The 22848-nt window shown below is 58.4% G+C and overlaps 1 protein-coding gene across 1 annotated transcript; it reads left to right on the forward strand.

Annotated features, from left to right (window-relative positions):
• The first annotated feature begins 632 nt into the window (after nt 1-632).
• On the forward strand, nt 633-22330 carry LOC146427379 (uncharacterized). The gene is made up of 11 exons (XM_085082222.1): nt 633-871; nt 1989-2022; nt 2147-2229; nt 3621-3749; nt 6208-6324; nt 7345-7426; nt 8810-9011; nt 10945-11042; nt 11495-19897; nt 19981-21522; nt 21748-22330. Exons 1-11 carry the CDS (start codon nt 750-752, stop codon nt 22327-22329), a joined length of 11394 nt encoding a protein of 3797 aa, XP_084938348.1. The 5' UTR covers nt 633-749; the 3' UTR covers nt 22330.
• The last annotated feature ends 518 nt before the right edge of the window (nt 22331-22848 follow it).

Raw genomic sequence — 22848 nt, forward strand, 5'->3', positions numbered from 1 at the left:
CCTGCTGTCCCCATGTCCCTGAGGTCCCCCATCCTGATGTCCCCATGTCCCTGGGGACTTCCCATCCTGCTGTCCCCTGTCCCCATGTCCCTGAGGACCCCCATCCTGCTGTCCCCATGTCCCTGAGGACCCCCATCCTGCTGTCCCCATGTCCCTGAGGTCCCCCATCCTGATGTCCCCATGTCCCTGAGGACCCCCATCCTGCTGTCCCCATGTCCCTGAGGTCCCCCATCCTGATGTCCCCATGTCCCTGAGGACCCCCATCCTGCTGTCCCCAACACCCAGCCCTGCCCAGGTCACCGCAGATGTCCCTGTCCCCTTCCCAGTGTCACCTCCATAACCACCCATCCCTACCAGGCTTCACTCCTTTTTATGATGTAAAATTCCCATTTTTTGAGGTAAAATTCCCCTTTTTGAGCTAAAATTCCCATTTTTGAGGTAAAATTCCCATTTTTTGAGATAAAATTCCCATTTTTTGAGATAATATTGCCATTTTTTGATGTAAAATTCCCATTTTTGAGGTAAAATTCCCATTTTTTTATGTAAAATTCCCCTTTTTGAGGTAAAATTCCCATTTTTTGATGTAAAATTCCCCTTTTTGAGGTAAAATTCCCATTTTTTGAGGTAAAATTCCCCTTTTTGAGCTAAAATTCCCATTTTTGAGGTAAAATTCCCATTTTTTGAGGTAAAATTCCCATTTTTGAGCTAAAATTCCCATTTTTCCCTCCTCCCAGCAGTTCTCAGCCGCCATGGCTGCCGAGGAGACGAGCACCAGAGTTACCAGGAAGGCCACTTTGTCCCCTGCTGGTGGCCGGGGTGGCAGTGCCACCGAGTCCAGCACGCTGCTGCAGGAGCTCCGCGGCAACATCTCGTAAGGATTCCTGCCCAAAATGGGGTTTGTGGGGTGGAGCTGTGGGGTTTGGGGTCCTGGGGGTCACAGGGGTGGGAGATGGGGACAGGGGACAGGGAGGGCAGAGATTCCAGGGGATTGGGGACAAGGGACACTGGGAGGGCAGAGATCCCAAGGAATTGGGGACAAGGGACACTGGGAGGGCAGAGATCCCAAGGAATTGGGGACAGGGGACACTGGAAGGGCAGAGATGCCAAGGAATTGGGGACAAGGGACACTGGGAGGGCAGAGATCCCAAGGGAATGGGGACAGGGAGAGCAGAGATCCCAATGGATTGGGGACAGGGAGAGCAGAGATCCCAAGGATTGGGGACAAGGGACATTGGGAAGGCAGAGATCCCAAAGAAATGGGGACAGGGAGAGCAGAGATCCCAAGGGATTGGGGACAGGGAGGGCAGAGATCCTAAGAGACTGGGGACAAGGGACACTGGGAGGGCAGAGATCCCAAGGAATTGGGATCGGGAAGGGCAGAGATCCCAATGAAATGGGGACAGGGAGAGCAGAGATCCCAAGAGATTGGGGACAATTCCTTGTCCCAAGGAATTGGGGACAGGGGACACTGGGAGGGCAGAGATCCCACTGAATTGGGGACAAGGGACGCTGGAAGGGCAGAGATCCCAAGGGAACTGGGGACAATGGACACTGGGAGAGCAGAGATCCCAAGGAATTGGGGACAGGGAGGGCAGAGATCCCAAGGGACTGGGGACAAGGGACACTGGGAGAGCAGAGATCCCAAGGGACTGGGGACAGGGAGGGAAGAGATCCCAAGGATTGGGGACAAGGGACACTGGGAGAGCAGAGATCCCAAGGAATTGGGATCAGGAAGGGCAGAGGTGCCCATTTTGGCTACCAAACCACTTTGGGGTTTCCCTGCTCTGCTGGGATCACTGAGATCCATCCCGTGGGATTTGGGGTCACTCCCTGTGCCTGGCAAAGGGGATCTCCAGAATTTGGGGGATTTGGGAAGATTTGGGATTTTGGGAAGATTTGGGAAGATTTGGGATTTTGGGAAGATTTGGGAAGAGCTGGCATTAGGATCTTCGGGATCACCCTCACCTCCTTTCCTCCACCCCACGCAGCAAATCCGTGCAGAGCAAGGTGGATTCCATCCTGGTGAGTTTTCCCGTGGGAATTCCAGTGGGAATTCCAATTCCCACCTCTCCCGGCTCATCCCGTTTTTTGGGATCAGCCCCGTAACCTCCCTTCCCGCTTTCCCTGCGGATTTTGGGGAGAGCAGCAGGACGTGCAGAAGTTTTCGGATAGCGACAAGCTCTACCTGTACCTGCAGCTGCCCTCGGGGCCCAGCCAGGGGGAGAAGGGGTGAGGCGGGGTTGGGAATGGGATTGGGATTGGGATGGGATTGGGATAATGAGATAATGGGATAATGGGATGGGATGGGATATTGGGATTGGGATTGGGATAATGGGATTGGGATAATGGGATAACAGGATAATGGGATGGGAATGGGGATGGGAATTGGGTGGGATTGGGATGGGATAATGGGATAATGGGATAACGGGATAATGGGAATGGGATAATGGGATAATGGGATAATGGGATAATGGGATAATGGGATAATGGGATAATGGGATAATGGGAATGGGGTTGGGATTGGGAATGGGATGAGAATGGGATGGGATGGGATGGGATGGGAATGGGATTGAGATTGGGATGGGATCGGGATGGGATGGGATAATGAGATAATGGGATAATGGGATGGGATTGGGATGGGATAATGGGATAATGAGATAATGGGATGATGGGATAATGGGATGGGATGGGAATGGGATTGGGAAGGGGAATGGGAGGGGGATGGGATGGGAATGGGAATGGGGTGGGATGGGGATGGGATAATGGGACAATGGGATAATGGAATAATGGGATAATGGGATAATGGGATAATGGGATAATGGGATTGGGATGGGATGGGATGGGAATGGGATGGGATTGGGATGGGATAATGGGATAATGGGATAATGGGATAGTGGGATTGGGATGGGATGGGAATGGGATGGGATTGGGATGGGATAATGGGATAATGGGATAATGGGATAGTGGAATAATGGGGATGGGATGGGATGGGATGGAATGGGAATGGAACGGGAATGGCAATGGGATGGAATGGAATGGGACTGGGGATGGGAATGGGACTGGGGATGGGAATGGGATAATGGGATGGAATGGGATGAGATCCATGGTATGGGATGGGATAATGGGATAATGGGATAATGGGATAATGGGAATGGGATGGAATGGGATAATGGGATAATGGGATGGGATGGGATGGGAATGGGAATGGGATGAGATCCGTGGGATAATGGGATGGGGATGGGAATGGGATGGAATGGCATGGCATGGGATGGCATGGGATGGGATGGAGCTGGATTGGGATGGATGTGTTGGGGTGGAGCTGGGATGAGGATGGAGCTGATGGGATGGGATGGGACAGGATTTGGGATGGGATGGGATGGAGGTTTTGGGATAGAAGTGGGACAAGGGTGGAGCTGGATTGGGATGGACATGATGGGATGGAGCTGGGATGGGGATGGAGCTGATGGGATGGAGATGGGATGGAGATGGGATAATGGGATGGGATTTGGGATGGGATAATGGGATGGGATGAACCCACTGGTCCAGAACCGGGCTGGAGCTACCCAAAGCTGACCATGCCCTCCTCCCCACCTCCATCACTCCCCATTCCCGCGGAGCAGCGGCAGCAGCCTGGAGCTGAGCGCGCTGGGCACAGCCGAGTACATGCACGCCTGCTCCTGGATCAGGAACCACCTGGAGGAGCACACCGACACCTGCCTGCCCAAGCAGGACGTCTATGATGCCTACAAGTGAGACTGGGGGGCTGGAGGGCTTGGGAATGGAATGGGGATGCCATCCCATCATCATCGTCGTCCTATCCCATCCTCATCTTCATCCTCATCTTCATCCCATCCTCATCCTCATCCTCATCCTCATCCTCATCCTCATCCTCATCTTCATTCCATCATCATCTTCATCCCATCCTCATTCCCATTCCCATCCCATCCCATCATCATCCCATCAATCCCATCAATCCCATCTTCATCCCATCCTCATCCTCATCCTCATCCTCATCTTCATCCCATCATCATCTTCATCCCATCCTCATTCCCATTCCCATCCTATCCCATCCCATCTTCATCCTCATCTTCATCCCATCCTCATCCTCATCTTCATCCCATCCTCATTCCCATTCCCATCCCATCCCATCATCATCCCATCAATCCCATCTTCATCCCATCCTCATCTTCATCCTATCCCATCCCAAATCCCATCCCATCCCATCATCATCTTCATCCCATCCCATCATCATCCTCATCTTCATCCCATCATCTTCATCCTCATCTTCATCCTCATCTTCATCCCATCCTCATCCTCACCTTCATCCCATCATCATCTTCATCCCATCCTCATTCCCATTCCCATCCCATCCCATCTTCATCCCATCCCCATCTTCATCCCACCATCATCACATCATCATCTCCATCCCATCATCTTCATCCTCATCTTCATCTCATCCCATCCCATCCCCATCTTCATCCCATCATCATCCTCATCTTCATCCTCATCTTCATTCCATCCTCATTCCCATTCCCATCCCATCCCATCCCATCATCATCTTCATCCTCATCCTCATCCTCATCCTCATCCTCATCCTCATCCTCATCCTCATCCATCTTCATTCCCATTCCCATCCCATCATCATCCCATCCCATCATCATCTTCGTCCCATCCCATCCTCATTCCCATTCCCATTCCCATCCCATCCTCATCTTCATCCCATCCCATCATCATCTTCATCCTCATATTCATCCTCATCTTCATCATCATCCCATCCCATCCCACCATCACCTTCATCCCATCTCCATCCCACCCTCCCGACCCCATCCCATCATCATCATCATCATCATCATCTTCATCCCATCCCAAATCCCATCCCATCCCATCATATCATCATCTCCATCCCATCCCAAATCCCATCCCATCCCACCTCCATCCACCCTCAAATCCTCATTATCCCCTTCCTCCCTCCGACCCCATCCCATCCCATCATCATCATCATCATCATCTTCATCCCATCCCATCCCATCCCATCCCATCATCATCTTCATCCCATCCCATGCCATCCCATCATCATCTTCATCCTGTCCCATCATCATCATCTTCATCCCAACCCATTATCATCTTCATCTCATCCCATCATCATCTTCATCCCATCATCATCCTCATGTTCATCCCATCCCATCTCATCATCATCCTCATTTTCATCCCATCAGCTTCATCCCATCATCATCCTCATCCCCTTCCATCCCACCCATCCATCTTCATCCTCATCATCATCTTCATCCCATCCCATCCCATCCCATCATCATCTTTATCCCATCCTGTCATCATCATCTTCATCCCATCCCATCCCATCATCATCATCATCTTCATCCCATCCCATCCCATCCTCATCATCATCTTCATCCCATCCCATCCCATCCCATCCCATCATCATCTTTATCCCATCCTGTCATCATCATCTTCATCCCATCCCATCATCTTCATCCCATCCCATCCCATCCCAAATCCCATCCCATCCCACCTCCACTCCAGACCCTCAGGAATCCCTCCGGAACCCCCGTGGGGAATTCCTCTCCTCCAACCCCATCCCATCATCATCTTCATCCCATCCCATGCCATCCCATCATCATCTTCATCCTGTCCCATCATCATCATCTTCATCCCAACCCATCATCATCTTCATCCCATCCCATCATCATCTTCATCCCATCATCATCCTCATGTTCATCCCATCCCATCTCATCATCATCCTCATTTTCATCCCATCAGCTTCATCCCATCATCATCCTCATCCCCTTCCCATCCCAACCCACTCTCATCTTTGTCCTCATCATCATCTTCATCCCATCCCATCCCATCATCATCATCATCTTCATCCCATCCCATCCCATCATCATCTTTATCCCATCCTGTCATCATCATCTTCATCCCATCCCATCATCATCCTCATCTTCATCCCATCATCATCCCATCCCATCATCTTCATCCCATCATCTTCATCCCATCATCTTCATCCCATCATCTTCATCCCATCATCTTCATCCCCATCATCATCTTCATCCCATCATCTTCATCCCCATCATCATCTTCATCCCATCCCATCCCAAATCCCATCCCATCCCACCTCCACCCCAGACCCTCAGGAATTCCTCAGGAACCCCCTGGGGAATTCCTCTCCTCCAACCCCGTCCCTCCCCGCAGGCGTTACTGCGACAACCTGGCCTGCCGCCCGCTCAGCACCGCCAACTTCGGCAAAATCATCCGCGAGATCTTCCCCAACATCAAAGCCCGCCGCCTGGGAGGCCGAGGACAATCCAAATATCCTTTCCCCTGCTGCAATTCCTGGCTTTTCCCAATTTTTCCCAAATTTTTCCCCATTTTTTTCCTGTTTTTTCCTGTTTTTTCCTGTTTTTTCCTGTTTTTTCCCAATTTTTTCCCAATTTTTCCCTGTTTTTTCCTGATTTTTCCCCATTTTTTCCTGGTTTTTCCCCATTTTTTCCCATTTTTTTCCCATTTATTCCTGTTTTTCCTGGTTTTTTTTCCCATTTTTTCCTGTTTTTTCCCAATTTTTTCCCATTTTTTCCTGTTTTTTCCTGCTTTTTCCCAATTTTTCCTGTTTTTTCCCATTTTTTCCTGTTTTTTCCCATTTTCCCCCATTTTTCCCGTTTTTTCCCATTTTTTTCCCATTTTTCCCCATTTTTTCCTGTTTTTTCCCTATCTTTTCCCATTTTTTCCTGTTTTTTCCCATTTTTTTCCCATTTTTTCCTGTTTTTTCCTGTTTTTCTCTGTTTCTCCTGTTTTCCATGTTTTTCCCACTTCTCCCGTTTTCAATGTTTTCCCCGTTTTCCCCATTTTTCCCATTTTTCCCATTTTTCCCATTTTTCCCATTTTTCCCGTTTTTCCTGTTTTTCCTATTTTCCACGTTTTTCCTGTTTCTCCCATTTTTCCCATTTTCCCATTTCTCCTGTGTTCCCATTTTTCCCGTTTCTCCCATTTTTTCCATAGTTTTCCTGTTTTTTTTTTTTCCTGTTTCTCCAGTTTTTCCCGTTTTTCCCTATTCTCCCATTTTTCCTGTTTTCCCATTTCTTCTGTTTCTCCCGTATCTCCTGTTTTCCCCATTTTTCCCATTTTTCCCGTTTCTCTCATTTCCCATTTTCCCCCATTTTTCCCCATTTTCCCCCATTTTCCCCGTTTTCCACATTTTTCCGTTTCTCCTGTTTCCCCATTTTTCCCACTTCTCCTGTTTTTCCCATTTCCCCATTTTTCCCCATTTTTCCCCATTCCCAAGGGGTCACTTCCCAGTTTTTCGGGTCAGGAAATCCCTTAACCCTTCCCAACGTACTGCTACGGCGGGATCCGGAGGAAGACGGTGGTCAGCCTTCCTCCCCTGCCCAGCCTGGACCTCAAAGTGACCGAGACCGTGAGTCCGGCGGCCTTTGGGGCTTTCCATCATTCTGTGGGATCGGGATGGGATTGGAGGGATTGGGATTGGGATTGGGATTGGGATTGGGATTGGGATTGGGATTGGGATTAGGATGGGATAATGGGATGATGGGATGATGGGATAATGGGATAATGGGATAATGGGATAATGGGATAATGGGATGGGATTGGAGGGATTGGGATTGGGATTGGGATGGCATAATGGGATAATGGGATTGGGATGGGATAATGGGATTGGGATGGGATAATGGGATAATGGGATAATGGGATGGGATAATGGAATTGGGATGGGATAACAGGATAATGGGATGGGATTGGGATGGGATGGGATGGGATGGTATGGGATGGGATGGGATGGAGGGATTTGGGATTTGGGGTGGGACAGGATGATGGGATGGGATGAAGATGAAGATGAGGATGATGATGGGATGAAAATGAGGATGATGATGGGATGAAGATGAGGATGATGATGGGATGGGATTTGAGATTTGGGATTTGGGATGGAAGGTTCCAGATGGTCTCCTGTCCCATCCAGCAGTCAGATCTGGCCGAGCTGGTGCAGTCCTACACCGGGGATGGGATGGGATGGGATGAAGATGATGGGATGATGATGAAGATGATGATGATGGGATTTGGGATGGGATGGAACGTTCCATGACTGTCCCCATCCCGATGTCCCCTCAGCCATCAGATCTGGCCGAGCTGGTGCAATCCTACACGGGGATGGGATGGGATGGGATTTGGGATGGGATGGAGATGATGATGATGATGATGATGGGATTTGGGATGGGATGGAAGGTTCCAGATGCTCTCTGTCCCCTCAGCCATCAGATCTGGCCGAGCTGGTGCAGTCTTACACTGGGGATGGGATGGGATCCATGGGGATGAGGATGACGATGAAGATGATGGGATTTTGGATGGGATGGAGATGATGATGATGATGATGGGATTTGGGATGGAATAGAACGTTCCAGATGCTCTCCTGTCCCCTCAGCCATCAGATCTGGCCGAGCTGGTGCAGTCCTACATGGGGATGGGATGGGATGGGATGGGATGGGATGGGATGGGATGGGATGGGATGGGATGATGATGACAATGATGATTATGATGATAGGATTTGGCATGGGATGAAGATGATGATGATGGGATTTGGGATGGAATAGAACATTCCAGATGCTCTCCTGTCCCACAGCCATCAGATCTAGCCGAGCTGGTGCAGTCCTACACCGGGGAGGTGATGGGATGGAGATGATGATGGGATGGGATGGGATGAAGATGATGGTGGGGTGGGATGGGATGAAGATGATGATGATGATGGGATTTGGGATGGAAGGTTCCAGATGCTCTCCTGTCCCCACAGCCATCAGATCTGGCCGAGCTGGTTCAGTCCTACACCGGGGAGGTGATGGAAGCTGCCTGCGCCCTGACCTGCGACTGGGCCGAGAAGATCCTCAAGCGTTCCTTCAACAACATCGTGGAGGTGGCTCAGTTCCTCATCCAGCAACACATCATCAGCTCCCGCTCTGCCCATGCTGACCTCGTCATGGCCATGGTGGTGTCAGGTGGGACACTGGGGACATTGGGGACATTGGGGACACTGTGACACACCTGGGGACACTGTGACACACCTGGGGAGGTGGCTCAGTTCCTCATCCAGCAGCACATCATCAGCTCCCGCTCCGCCCACGCCGACCTGGTCATGGCCATGGTGGTGTCAGGTGGGACACTGGGGACATTGGGGACATTGGGGACATTGGGGACACTGTGACACACCTGGGGAGGTGGCTCAGTTCCTCATCCAGCAGCACATCATCAGCTCCCGCTCCGCCCACGCCGACCTCGTCATGGCCATGGTGGTGTCAGGTGGGACACTGGGGACATTGGGGACACTGTGACACACCTGGGGACACTGTGACACACCTGGGGAGGTGGCGCAGTTCCTCATCCAGCAGCACATCATCAGCTCCCGCTCCGCCCACGCCGACCTCGTCATGGCCATGGTGGTGTCAGGTGGGACATTGGGGACATTGGGGACACTGTGACACACCTGGGGACACTGTGACACACCTGGGGAGGTGGCGCAGTTCCTCATCCAGCAGCACATCATCAGCTCCCGCTCCGCCCACGCCGACCTCGTCATGGCCATGGTGGTGTCAGGTGGGACACTGGGGACATTGGGGACATTGGGGACATTGGGGACACTGTGGCACACCTGGGGACACTGTGACACACCTGGGGACACTGTGACACACCTGGGGACATTGGGGACACTGTGACACACCTGGGGAGGTGGCTCAGTTCCTCATCCAGCAGCACATCATCAGCTCCCGCTCTGCCCACGCCGACCTGGTCATGGCCATGGTGGTGTCAGGTGGGACACTGGGGACATTGGGGACATTGGGGACACTGTGACACACCTGGGGACAGTGTGACACACCTGGGGACACTGTGACACACCTGGGGAGGTGGCGTTTTGGTTGTGTGGGTGTTGGTGGTGGTGTGGTGGGTTGGGGTTGGGGCTGTGACACACCTGGGGACACTGTGACACACCTGGGTACACTAGGGACACTGTGACACACCTGGGGACACTGTGACACACCTGGGGATGCTGTGACACACCTGGGGACACTGTGACACAAGTGGGGACACTATGACACATCTGGGGACACTGTGACACAACTGGGGACACTGTGACACACCTGGGGACACTGTGACACACCTGGGGGTGCTGTCACCTACCTGGGGATGATGTTGCACACCTGGGGACATTGTCATCACCTCCGGACATTGTCACACACCTGGGGATGCTGTCACACACCTGGGGACACTGTGACACTACTGGGGACACTATGACACACCTGGGGACACTGTGACACACCTGAGGACACTGTGACACACCTGGGGATGCTGTCACACATGTGGGGACACTGTGACACACCTGGGATGCTGTGACACACCTGGGGACACTGTGACACAACTGGGGATGCTGTGACACACCTGGGGACACTGTGACACAACTGGGGACACTGTGACACACCTGGGGACACTGTGACACTACTGGGGACATTGTGACACACCTGGGATGCTGTGACACACCTGGGGACACTATGACACAACTGGGGACACTGTGACACTACTGGGGACACTGTGACACACCTGGGGATGCTGTCACACACCTGGGGATGCTGTCACACATGTGGGGACACTGTGACATGCCTGGGTACACTGGGGACACAGTGACACACCTGGGATGCTGTGACACACCTGGTGACACTGTCACACACCTGGGGACATTGTCACACTCCTGGGGATGCTGTCACCCCTCTGGAACACTGCCACCACCCATGTCCCCATCCTCCCTTCCGATGTCCCCATCCTCCCTTCCATTGTCCCCTCCCCAGTTCAGTGTCCCCTCCCCACTCCCGATGTCCCCGTGTCACCCTGGTCACCTCCCATGTCCCTGTGTCACCGCGGTCATCTCCCCTGTCCCCACAGAGAACACAGACAAGCCTCCCCAGGAGCCTCGGCCACCTCCTGTCCCCAAGAAGAACAGCCTGGACACCTCGGACAGCAGTGACCGCGGCCAGGAGCAGGTGAGACTCGCTGTCCCCAAAGCCACCTGTGTCCCCAAGTGGGCACTCAGCACTGACCCTGTCCCCAATGCCACCTCTGTCCCCAAAGCCACCTGTGTCCCCAGATGGTCACTCAGCAGTGACCTCGTCCCCAATGCCACCTCTGTCCCCAATGCCACTTCTGTCCCCAGGTGGGCACCCAGCAGTGACCACATCCCCAATGCCACCTCTGTCCCCAAAGCCACCTGTGTCCCCAGGTGGGCACTCAGCACTGACCTCGTCCCCAATGCCACCTCTGTCCCCAGGCCAAGAAGGACCCTGTCCCCAATGCCACCTCTGTCCCCATATGGTCACTCAGCACTGACCCTGTCCCCAGTGTCCCCAATGTCCCAGCACTGTCCCTGTGTCCCCAGGCCAAGAAGGACCCTGTCCCCAATGTCCCCAATGTCCCAGCACTGTCCCCCTGTCCCCAGGCCAAGAAGGACCCTGTCCCCAAGGCCACCACCCCCGCCCAGCCGCGGCCGGAGAAGAAGAAGCCCCCGGAGCCACCGCGGGTGACCAACAGCCCGCAGGTGACAGCCCTGGTGGCCAAGCTGCCCCTGCTGCTGCCCCGCATGCCCCGCTCGGACCGCGCCGGTGCCACCGCCGCCGCCACCCCGCTGCGCTCGTCCCCTCCCGTCCTTGTCCCCAAGCTGACGGCGGCGCCGCTGGGCGGCACGGTGAAGGTGGCACTGCCGCTGCCCGTGGGCACCGCGCTGTCCCCTGGCCCCGCGGCCATCCCCGTCCTCAACGTCCTGCTGCCCGGCGTCGGCGTCGCCACGGCCGAGACGCCGCGGGACAATGCCACCACCGGTGTCACCGCCGCCGCGGCCGCCGAGGGACAGAGAGGCAAGGCCACCAAGCGTCCCCTGGAGGGAGGAGGTGACAGCGTGGCGCTCAAGAGGAGGAGAGGGAGGCCGAGGAAGAGGGCGGGGGAGGTGGCGTTGGGGACACCCGAGGACATGGAGGTCCCCAAGGGGGATGAGGGGGGGGATTTGCCGGCCGGGGTGTCACCTGGGGGTGGCAGTGTCACTGTGACGGGAGGGGGGGACAGGGGGGGTGGGGATGGGGACGGTGGGGAGGGTGGGGACAGTATGGATGTCGATAGTGACATGGGGGGTGGTGGGGACAGTCCGGTCAGGGACAGTGCCACTGTCACTGCTGGGGACAATCTGGGCAGTGGCAGTGCCACCGTCACTGATGGGGACAGCCTGGTCAGGGACAGTGCCACCGTCACTGCTGGGGACAGCCTGGCTGGGGACAGTGCCACTGTCACTGCTGGGGACAGCCTGGTCAGGGACAGTGCCACCATCACTGCTGGGGACAGTCTGGGCAGTGTCAGTGTCACTGTCACTGCTGGGGACAGCCCGGTCAGGGACAGTGCCACTGTCACTGCTGGGGACAGCCTGGCTGGGGACAGTGCCACCGTCACTGCTGGGGACAGCCTGGCTGGGGACAGTGCCACTGTCATTGCTGGGGACAGTCTGGTCAGTGGCAGTGCTACTGTCCCTGCTGGGGACAGCCTGGCTGGGGGAAGTGCCACTGTCCCCAGTGGTGGCTCTCCTGGTGGTGGCAGTGCTACTGTCACTGCTGGGGACAGCCTGGCTGGGGACAGTGCCACTGTCGCTGTTGGGGACAGCCTGGCTGGGGACAGTGCCACCGTCCCTGGTGGTGGCTCTTCTGATGGGGACAGTGCAGCTGGGGGAAGTGTCACTGTTGCTGTTGGGGACAGCCTGGCTGGGGGAAGTGCCACCATCCCCATTAGGGACAGCCCAGTCAGTGGCAGTGCCACTGTCCCTCCTGGGGACAGCCCTGCTGGGGACAGTGCCAGCGTCCCTGGTGGGGACAGCCTGGCTAGGGGAAGTGCCACTGTCCCTGGTGGTGGCTCTCCTGGTGGTGGCACTGCCGCTGTCCCTGGTGGGGACAGCCATGTTGGGGACAGTGTCACCATCCCCATTAGGGACAGCCCAGTCAGTGGCAGTGCCACCATCCGTGGTGGGGACAGGCCAGCTGGGGACAGTGCCAGCGTCCCTGGTGGGGACAGTGCCACCATTCCTGGTGGGGACAGCATGGACATCGACAGTGACACGGGGGCTGGTGGGGACGGCGTGGCTGGGGACAGTGCCACCGTCCCTGTTGGGGACAGCCATGTCAGTGGCAGTGCTACTGTCACTGCTGGGGACAGCCTGGCTGGGGACAGTGCCACCATCCCCATTAGGGACATCCCAGTCAGTGGCACTGCCACTGTCCCTGCTGGGGACAGCCTGGCTGGGAGCAGTGCCACCGTCCCTGGTGGGGACAGCATGGACATGGACAGTGACACGGGGACTGGTGGGGACAGCCTAGCTGGGGACAGTGCCACCGTCCCTGCTAGGGACAGCCATGTCAGTGGCAGTGCCACTGTCCCCGTTAGGTGCAGCGTGGTCGAGTACAGTGCCACTGTCCCCATTAGGGACATCCTGGTCAGTGGCAGTGCCACCATCCCTGCTAGGGTCATCCTGGTCAGTGGCAGTGCCACCATGCCTGCTAGGGACATCCCGGTCAGTGGCAGTGCCACCACCCCCTGTAGTGGTTCTCCTGCTGCTGGCAGTGTCACTGTCCCTGCTGGTGGCAGTGCTGTCCCTGTCAGGGACAAGCCAGTCATTGGCAGTGCCACCGTCCCTGTCAGGGACAGCTCATCCAGGGCTAGTGCCACCGCTGGGGACAGGCCAGTGACTAGGAGTGACACTGTCCCCATCAGGGACAAGCTGGACACTGTCAGTGCCACCATCCCTGTCAAGGACAGCTCAGCCAGGGCCAGTGCCACCATTGGGGACAGGCCAGTCACTAGGAGTGTCACTGTCCCTGTCAAGGACAGCTCATCCAGGGGCAGTGTCACCACTGAGGACAGGTCAGTCAGGGACAGTGCCACCACTGGGGACAGACCAATGAGAGACAGTGGCACTGTCCCTGTCAGAGACAGGCCAGCCAGTGCCACTGCCACCACTGGGGACAAGCCAGTCACTAGGAGTGTCACTGTCCCTGTCAAGGACAGCTCATCCAGGAGCAGTGCCACCACTGAGGACAGGTCAGCCAGGGGCAATGCCACCACTGAGGACAGGCCAGTTACTAGAAGTGTCACTGTCCCTGTCAAGGACAGCTCATCTGGTGCCACAGCCACCACTGGGGACAAGCCAGTCACTAGGAGTGTCAATGTCCCTGTCAAGGACAGCCCAACCAGGGGCAGTGCCACCACTGGGGACAGGCCAGTCACTAGGAGTGTCACCGTCCCTGTCAAGGCCAGCCCAGCTGGTGGCAGTGGCACTGTCCCTGTTAAGGACACCACCTCCAGGGGCAGTGCCACTGGGGACAGGCTTGTCACTAGCTGTGCCAGCCCTGTCAGGGACAGTTCATCCACAGCCAGTGTCACTGTCCCTGTCAAGGACAGCGCAGAGAAGGTCACTGCCATTGGGGACAGGCTGGTCAGTGGCAGTGCCACCCCTGTCAGGGACAGCTCATCCAAGGGCAGTGCCACTGTCCCTGTCAAGGACAAACCGGCCACTGACGGTGCCACCATCCCGGTCAAGGACAGCTCAGCCAGGGCCAGTGCCATCGCTGGGGACAGGCCTGTCACTAGGAGTGTCACTGTCCCTGTCAAGGGCAGTGCAACTGGGGACAGGCCGGTCACTGGCAGTGCCACCATCCCTGGCAAGGACAGCGCAGTGAGGGGCAGTGCTGGAGGGGACAAGCCAGACGCTGCAAGTGCCACTGTCACTGTCAGGGACAGCTCATCCAGGGCCAGTGCCACCTCTGGGGACAGGCCAGTGACTAGGAGTGACACTGTCCCCATCAAGGACAAGCCAGACACTGTCAGTGCCACCATCCCTGTGAAGGACAGCTCATCCCGGACCAGTGCCACCACTGGGGACAGGCTGGTCATTAAGACTGTCATTGTCCCCATCAGGGACATCTCATCCAAGATCGCTGGCACTGTCCCTCTTAAGAACAAGATGGTCACTGGCAGTGCCACTGTCCCTGTCAAGGACAGCCCAGCCAGGGGCAGTGCCACCACTGGGGACAGGCCAGGCAGGGGCAGTGCCACCATCCCTGTCAAGGACACGCCCTCCAGGGCTAGTGGCATTGGGGACAAGCCAGGCACTGGCAGTGCCACCATCTCCAGCAAGGACAGCTCATCCAGGGGCAGTGGCAGCACTGGGGACAGGCCGGTCACTAGGAGTGTCACTGTCCCTGTTAAGGACAGCTCAGCTGGTGGCAGTGGCACTGTCCCTGTCAAGGACAGCTCGTCCAGGGGCAGTGCCACCACTGAGGACAGACCGGTCACTAGGAGTGCCACCATCCCTGTCAGGGACAGCTCATCCAAGGACAGTGCCACCGCTGGGGACAGGCCGGTCACTAGGAGTGTCACTGTCCCCATCAAGGACAGCTCATCCAGGGCCAGTGGCAGTGGGGACAGGCCGGGCAGGAGCAGTGCCACCACTGGGGACAGGCTGGTCAGGGGCAGTGCCACCATCCCTGTCAAGGACAGCTCAGCCAGGAGCAGTGGCAGCACTGGGGACAGGCCGGTCACTAGGAGTGCCACCATCCCTGTCAGGGACAGCTCCTCCCGGGGCAGTGGCACCACTGGGGACAAGCCAGTCACTAGGAGTGCCACTGTGCCCACAGCTGGTGGCAGCCCCACTGTCCCTGTTAGGGACAGCTCACTCAGGGGCAGTGCCACCACTGAGGACAGACCGGTCACTAGGAGTGCCACCGTCCCTGTCAGGGACAGCTCATCCAAGGACAGTGCCACTGGGGACAGGCCGGTCACTAGGAGTGTCACTGTCCCCATCAGGGACAAGCCGGACACTGGCAGTGCCACCATGCCTGTCAAGGATGTCCCAGGCAGGGCCAGTGGCACAACTGGGGACAGGCCGGTCACTAGGAGTGTCACTGTCCCTGTCAAGGACAGCTCATCCAGGGACAGTGCCACCACTGAGGACAGGCCGGTCACTAGGAGTGTCACTGTCCCTGTCAAGGACATCTCATCCAGGGCCAGTGCCACCACTGAGGACAGGCCAGTCACTAGGAGTGTCACTGTCCCCATCAAGGACAGCTCCTCCAGGGGCAGTGGCAGTGGGGACAGTTCGGGCAGGAGCAGTGCCACCATCCCTGTCAAGGACACTGCCACCACTGAGGACAGCTCATCCAGGGACAGTGCCACCACTGAGGACAGGTCGGTCAGAGACAGTGCCACCACTGGGGACAGGCCAGTTACTAGGAGTGTCACTGTCCCTGTCAAGGACAGCTCATCCAGGGACAGTGCCACCACTGAGGACAGGTCGGTCAGGGACAGTGCCACCATCCCTGTCAAGGACACCCCCTCCAGGGTCAGTGGCACTGGGGACAAGCCAGGCATTGGCAGTGCCACCATCTCCAGCAAGGACAGCTCATCCAGGGCCACTGCCACCACTGAGGACAGGTCGGTCAGGGACAGTGCCACCACTGAGGACAGGCCAGTCACTAGGAGTGCCACTGTCCTTGTCAAGGACAACTCATCCAGTGCCACTGCCACCACTGGGGACAGGTCAGTCAGGGACAGTGCCACCACTGGGGACAGGTCAGTCAGGGACAGTGTCACCACTGAGGACAGGTCAGTGACTAGAAGTGTCACTGTCCCTGTCAAGGACAGCTCATCCAGGGACAGTGCCACCACTGAGGACAGGTCGGTCAGGGACAGTGCCACCACTGGGGACAAGCCAGTCACTAGGAGTGCCACTGTCCCTGTCAAGGACAGCCCAGCCAGGGCCAGTGCCACCACTGAGGACAGGCCAGTCACTAGGAGTGCCACTGTCCCTGTCAAGGACAGCCCAGCCAAGGGCAATGCCACTGTCCCCATCAGGGACAGCCCAGCTAGTGGCAGTGGCACTGTCCCTGTTAAGGACAGCTCATCCAAGGGCAGTGCCACTGTCCCTGTCAGGGACAAGCCGGTGACTGGTAGTGCCACCATCCCCGTCAAGGACAGCTCAACCAGGGCCAGTGCCACCACTGGGGACAGGCCAGACACCAGGAGTGCCACTGTCCCTGCCAGGGCCAGCCCAGCTGGGGACAGTGCCACTGTCCCTGTTAAGGACAGCTCATCCAAGGGTAGTGCCACTGTCCCTGTTAAGGACAAGCCGGCCACTGGCAGTGTCACTGTCCCTGTCAAGGACAGCCCAGCCAGGGGCAGTGCCACCACTGGGGACAGGCCGGTCAGTGGCAGTGCCACCACTGGGGACAGGCCAGGCAGGGGCAGTGCCACCATCCCTGCCAGGGACAGCTCATCAAGGGGCAATGCCACCGTCCCTGTCCAGGACAGTTCATCCAAGGGCAGTGCCACCACTGGGGACAGGTCAGTCAGGGGTGGTGGCACTGTCCCTGTCAAGGACAGCTCATCCAGGGCCAGTGCCAGTGGGGACAGGCCGGTCAGTGGCAGTGCCACCACCTCTGTCAGGGACAGCTCACCCAGGGGCAGTGGCAGTGGGGACAGGCCGGGGAGGAGCAGTGGCACCACTGGGGACAGGCTGGTCAGGGGCAGTGCCACCATCCCTGTCAAGGACAGCTCAGGCAGGGCCAGTGCCACCAGTGGGGACAGGCCCGGCAGAAGCAGTGGCACTGTCCCTGTCAGGGACAGGTCACCCAGAGATGGTGCCACTGGGGACAGCTCATCCAGGAGGAGTGCCAGCACTGGGGACAGGCCAGCCAGGAGCAGTGCCAGCACTGGGGACAGGGACAGGGATGGGGACAGGCCAGCCAGGGGCAGTGCCAGCACTGGGGACAGGGACAGGGATGGGGACAGGCCAGGCAGGAGCAGTGGCACCACTGGGGACAGGCCAGGCAGGAGCAGTGGCACTGTCCCCATCAGGGACAGGTCACCCAGAGATCGTGCCACTGGGGACAGGCTGGTCAGGGACAGTGCCAGCACTGGGGACAGGCCAGGCAGGGACACTGCCACTGTCCCTGTCAAGGACAGCTCATCCAGGGGCAGTGCCACTGTCCCTGTTAAGGACAAGGCGGTCACTGGCAGTGCCACTGTCCCTGTTCAGGACAGTCCAGCCAGGGGCAGTGGCACCATTGGGGACAAGCCAGTCACTGGCAGTGCCACCATGTCTGTCAAGGACAGCTCATCCAGGGGCAGTGGCACCACTGGGGACAAGCTGGTCAGTGGCAGTGCCACCATGTCTGTCAAGGACAGCTCATCCAGGGGAAGTGTCACCACTGGGGACAGGCCAGGCAGTAGCAGTGCCACCACTGGGGACAGGCCAGGCAGTAGCAGTGGCACCATGTCTGTCAAGGACAGCTCAGCCAGGGGCAGTGCCACCCCTGGGGACAGGCCAGGCAGGAGCAGTGCCATCCCTGGGGACAGGCCAGGCAGGAGCAGTGCCACCCCTGGGGACAGGCTGGTCAGGAGCAGTGGCACTGTCCCCATCAGGGACAGGTCACCCAGAGATGGTGCCACAGGGGACAGGCTGGTCAGGGGCAGTGGCACTGTCCCCATCAGGGACAGGTCACCCAGAGATGGTGCCACAGGGGACAGGCTGGTCAGGGGCAGTGGCACTGTCCCCATCAGGGACAGGTCACCCAGAGATGGTGCCACAGGGGACAGGCTGGTCAGGGGCAGTGGCACTGTCCCCATCAGGGACAGGTCACCCAGAGATGGTGCCACAGGGGACAGGCTGGTCAGGGGCAGTGGCACTGTCCCCATCAGGGACAGGTCACCCAGAGACAGGGCTGCTGGGGACACAGCAGGCAGGGGCAGTGGCACTGTCCCCATCAGGGACAGCCGAGCTGGTGGCAGTGGCAGTGTCCCTATCAAGGACAGCTCATCCAGGAGGAGTGGCACCACTGGGGACAGGCCGGTCACTGGCAGTGCCATTGTCCTCATTAGGGACAGGTCACCCAGGGCCAGTGCCACCACTGGGGACAGGGCAGTCAGGGGCAGTGTCACTGTCCCCATCAGGGACAGCTCACCCAGGGCCAGCTCAGCTGGTGGCAGTGCCACTGTCCCTGCCAAGGACAGCTCAGCTAAGGGCAGTGCCACCCCTGGGGACAGGCCAGGCAGGAGCAGTGCCACCATTGGGGACAGGCCAGGCAGGAGCAGTGCCACCCCTGGGGACAGGCCGGTCACTGGCAGTGCCACCATCCCCGTCAGGGACAGGTCACCTAGGGACAGTGCTGCTGGGGACAGGCTGGTCAGAGACAGGGCCACCCCTGGGGACAGGCAGGTCACTGGCCATGCCACCATGCCTGTAAGGGACAGGTCACCCAGGGCGAGTGGCAGTGGGGACAGAGTGGTCAGGAGCAGTGGCACCACTGGGGACAGGACAGTCGCTGGCAGTGCCACTGTCCCCATCAGGGACAGGTCACCCAGGGGCAGTGTCAGCGGTGACAGGCCGGGCAGGAGCAATGTCACTCTCCCTGCCAGGGACAGGTCACCCAGGGCCAGTGACATTGGGGACAGGGTGGGCAGGGATAGTGCCACCATCAGGGACAGGGACAGAACATCCAGGGGCAGTGGGGACAGGGTGGGCAGGGACAGTGCCACCATCAGGGACAGGGACAGGGACAGGACATCAAGGGGCAGTGCCACCTCTGGGTACAGCACATGCAGGGGCAGTGCCACTGTCCCCATCAGGGACAGCCCAGCTGGGGGCAGTGCCACTGTCCCTGTTGAGGACAGGCTGGGCAGGGACAGTGCCACTGTCAGGGACATGCCAGTCTCTGGCGGTGCCACTGTCCCCATAAGGGACAGCTCATCCAGGGACAGTGCCACTGTCAGGGACATGCCAGTCTCAGGCAGTGCCACTGTCCCGGGGTTGGGGGTGTGTGGGTGGTTGGGGTGTGTTATTGAGGACAGGCCAGGCAGGGACAGTGCCACTGTCAGGGACATGCCAGTCTCTGGCAGTGCCACTGTTGGGGTTGGGGGTGTGTGGGTGGTTTGGGTGTGTTGGTTGGGGGTGTGTGGGTGCCAGTCTCTGGCAGTGCCACTGTCCCTGTTGAGGACAGGCCAGGCAGGGACAGTGCCACTGTCAGGGACATGCCAGTCTCTGGCAGTGCCACTGTCCCCAACAGGGACAGCTCATCCAAGGACAGTGCCACTGTCAGGGACATGCCAGTCTCGGGCAGTGCCACTGTCCCTATTGAGGACAGGCCAGGCAGGGACAGTTCCACTGTCAGGGACATGCCAGTCTCAGGCAGTGCCACTGTCCCTGTTGAGGACAGACTTGGCAGGGACAGTGCCACTGTCAGGGACATGCCAGTCTCTGGCGGTGCCACTGTCCCCATCAGGGACAGCTCATCCAGGGACAGTGCCACTGTCAGGGACATGCCAGTCTCAGGCAGTGCCACCATTCCCGTTGAGGACAGGCCAGGCAGTGGCAGTGCCACCCTCGGGGACACACCGGTCACTCTCAGTGGCACCGCTGAGGACAGGCCCGTCACTGGCAGTGCCACCATCGCTGTCACAGATTGTCCCTCCGGGGACAGCGGCACTCTTGGGGACAGGCCGGTCACTAGGAGTGCCAGTGTCCCCGTCAGGGACAGCCTGGCCAGGAGCACTGTCACCATCGTGGACACGCCCTTCACTGGCAGTGCCCCCGTCCTCGTCAGGGACAGCCCGTTCTGGGGCAGTGGCGCCTATGGGGACATCAGTGCCACCTACCCCATCAGGGACTGCCCGTCCAGGGGCACTGCCACCATCGTGGACGCGCTGGTCACTCTGAGCGGCTCGGTCATCGACCGGCGCCTCCTGGGCAGTGTCACCGTGCCCGTCAGGGACAGCCCGGCCCTGAGCACTGCCACCATCGTGGACACGCCCCTCTTTGGCAGTGCCAACGTCCTGGTTGGGGACTGTACCCCCAGGGTCACTGCCACCATCGTGGAGTCGGCGGTCACCGGTAGGGGGTTTGTCCCCTTTGGGGACATGCTGCCTCGTGGCAGTGCCACTGTCCCTGGCAGGGACTGGCCTGGTGGTGACAGTGCCACCAACCCTGAGAGGGATTGGCCAGGCAGGGACAGTGGCATTGTCCCCATCAGTCCTGATGGGGACCGGCCAGGCAGGGACAGTGGCATTGTCCCCATCAGTCCTGACGGGGACCGGCCAGGCAGGGACAGTGGCATTGTCCCCATCAGTCCTGCCAGGGACCAGCCTGGTGGTGACAGTGCCACCAACCCTGAGAGGGACTGGCCAGGCAGGGACAGTGGCATTGTCCCCATCAGTCCTGACAGGGACCGGCCAGGCAGGGACAGTGGCATTGTCCCCATCAGTCCTGACAGGGATTGGCCAGGCAGGGACAGTGGCATTGTCCCCATCAGTCCTGACAGGGATTGGCCTGGCGGTGACAGTGCCACCAACCCTGACAGGGACTGGCCAGGCAGGGACAGTGCCACTGTCCCCATCAGGGAGTGCCCATCCAAGGACAGTGCCACTGTCCCCAGCAGTGCCACTGTCCCCATCAGTCCTGACAGGGACTGGCCAGGCAGGGACAGTGCCACTGTCCCCATCAGGGAACGCCTGTCCAGGGACAGTGCCACCAACCCCGACAGGGATTGGCCTGGTGGTGACAGTGCCACCAACCCTGACAGGGACTGGCCAGGCAGTGGCAGTGGCATTGTCCCCATCAGTCCTGACAGGGACTGGCCAGACAGGGACAGTGCCACCAACCTTGACAAGGACTGGCCTGGCGGTGACAGTGCCACTGTCCCCATCAGGGAGTGCCCATCCAGGGACAGTGCCACCATCGCTGACAGGGACTGGCCAGGCAGTGGCAGTGCCACTGTCCCTGTTGGGGACAGATCAGTGGGTGGCAGTCCCACCATCCCGGTCAGGGAGTGCCCATCCAGGGCCAGTGCCACCCTTGGGGACAGGCCGGTCACCGGCAGTCCCCCCATTGTGGACACACCTATGGGTGGCAGTGCCACCATCCCTGTCAGGGACTGCCCATCCCGGGCTGCTGTCACCATGGGGGACAGGCCTGGCAGTAGCAGTGTCACCATGGGGGACAGGCCGGGCGGTGTCAGTGTCACCATGGGGGACAGGCTGGGCGGTGGCAGTGTCACTGTCCCCTCCAGGCCCATCGCGCCGGCCCGCGTCAGTGTCATCAGGGATGGCAGGACGGGCAGCAGGGTGACACCGGAGGCGCTGGCACAGCGGGGTCACAGCCAGGCCGGGTCACCTCTGGGGGACACGCAGGGACACACGAGGGCAGGGACAGGGACGGGGACAGGGACAGGGTCTCCTGTGTCGCACCAATAAAAACCAGTCACTCCAGTCCGGCTGTCCTGTTTGAGCACGGGGAGGGGACACTGGGAGTGGGGAGGGGACACTGGGAGTGGGGAGGGGACATTGGCAGTGGGGAGGGGACACGGGAGTGGGGGAGGGGACATTGGGAGTGGGAGGGGACATTGACGGTGGGGAGGGACATTGGCAGTGGGGAGGGGACACGGAAAGTGGGGAGGACATTGGGATTGGGGAGGGACATTGGGAGTGCAGAGGGACACTGGGAGTGGGGAGGGGACATTGGGAGTGGGGAGGGGACACGGAAAGTGGGAGGGGACATTGGGATGGGGGAGGGGACACTGGGAGTGCAGAGGGGACACTGGGAGTGGGGAGGGGACATTGGGAGTGGGGAGGGGACACGGAAAGTGGGGAGGGGACATTGGCAGTGGGAAGGGGACATTGACGGTGGGGAGGGGACATTGGCAGTGGGGAGGGGACACGGAAAGTGGGGAGGACATTGGGAGTGGGAGGGGACACTGGATGGGAAGGGGACGT

The sequence above is a fragment of the Lichenostomus cassidix genome, chromosome 25 (assembly GCF_008360975.1).
Source record: "Lichenostomus cassidix isolate B80296 chromosome 25, HeHo_3.0, whole genome shotgun sequence".
In the NCBI taxonomy this organism is placed as follows: Eukaryota; Metazoa; Chordata; class Aves; order Passeriformes; family Meliphagidae; genus Lichenostomus; species Lichenostomus cassidix.

Excerpts from the sequence above, each read along its gene's own strand:
- LOC146427379 (XM_085082222.1), top strand. The coding sequence starts at position 750 with ATGGCTGCCGAGGAGACGAGCACCAGAGTTACCAGGAAGGCCACTTTG. Across the intron at positions 872-1,988 it reads GAGCTCCGCGGCAACATCTC|CAAATCCGTGCAGAGCAAGG; the intron begins GTAAGGATTCCT and ends CACCCCACGCAG. Across the intron at positions 3,750-6,207 it reads GACGTCTATGATGCCTACAA|GCGTTACTGCGACAACCTGG; the intron begins GTGAGACTGGGG and ends CCCTCCCCGCAG.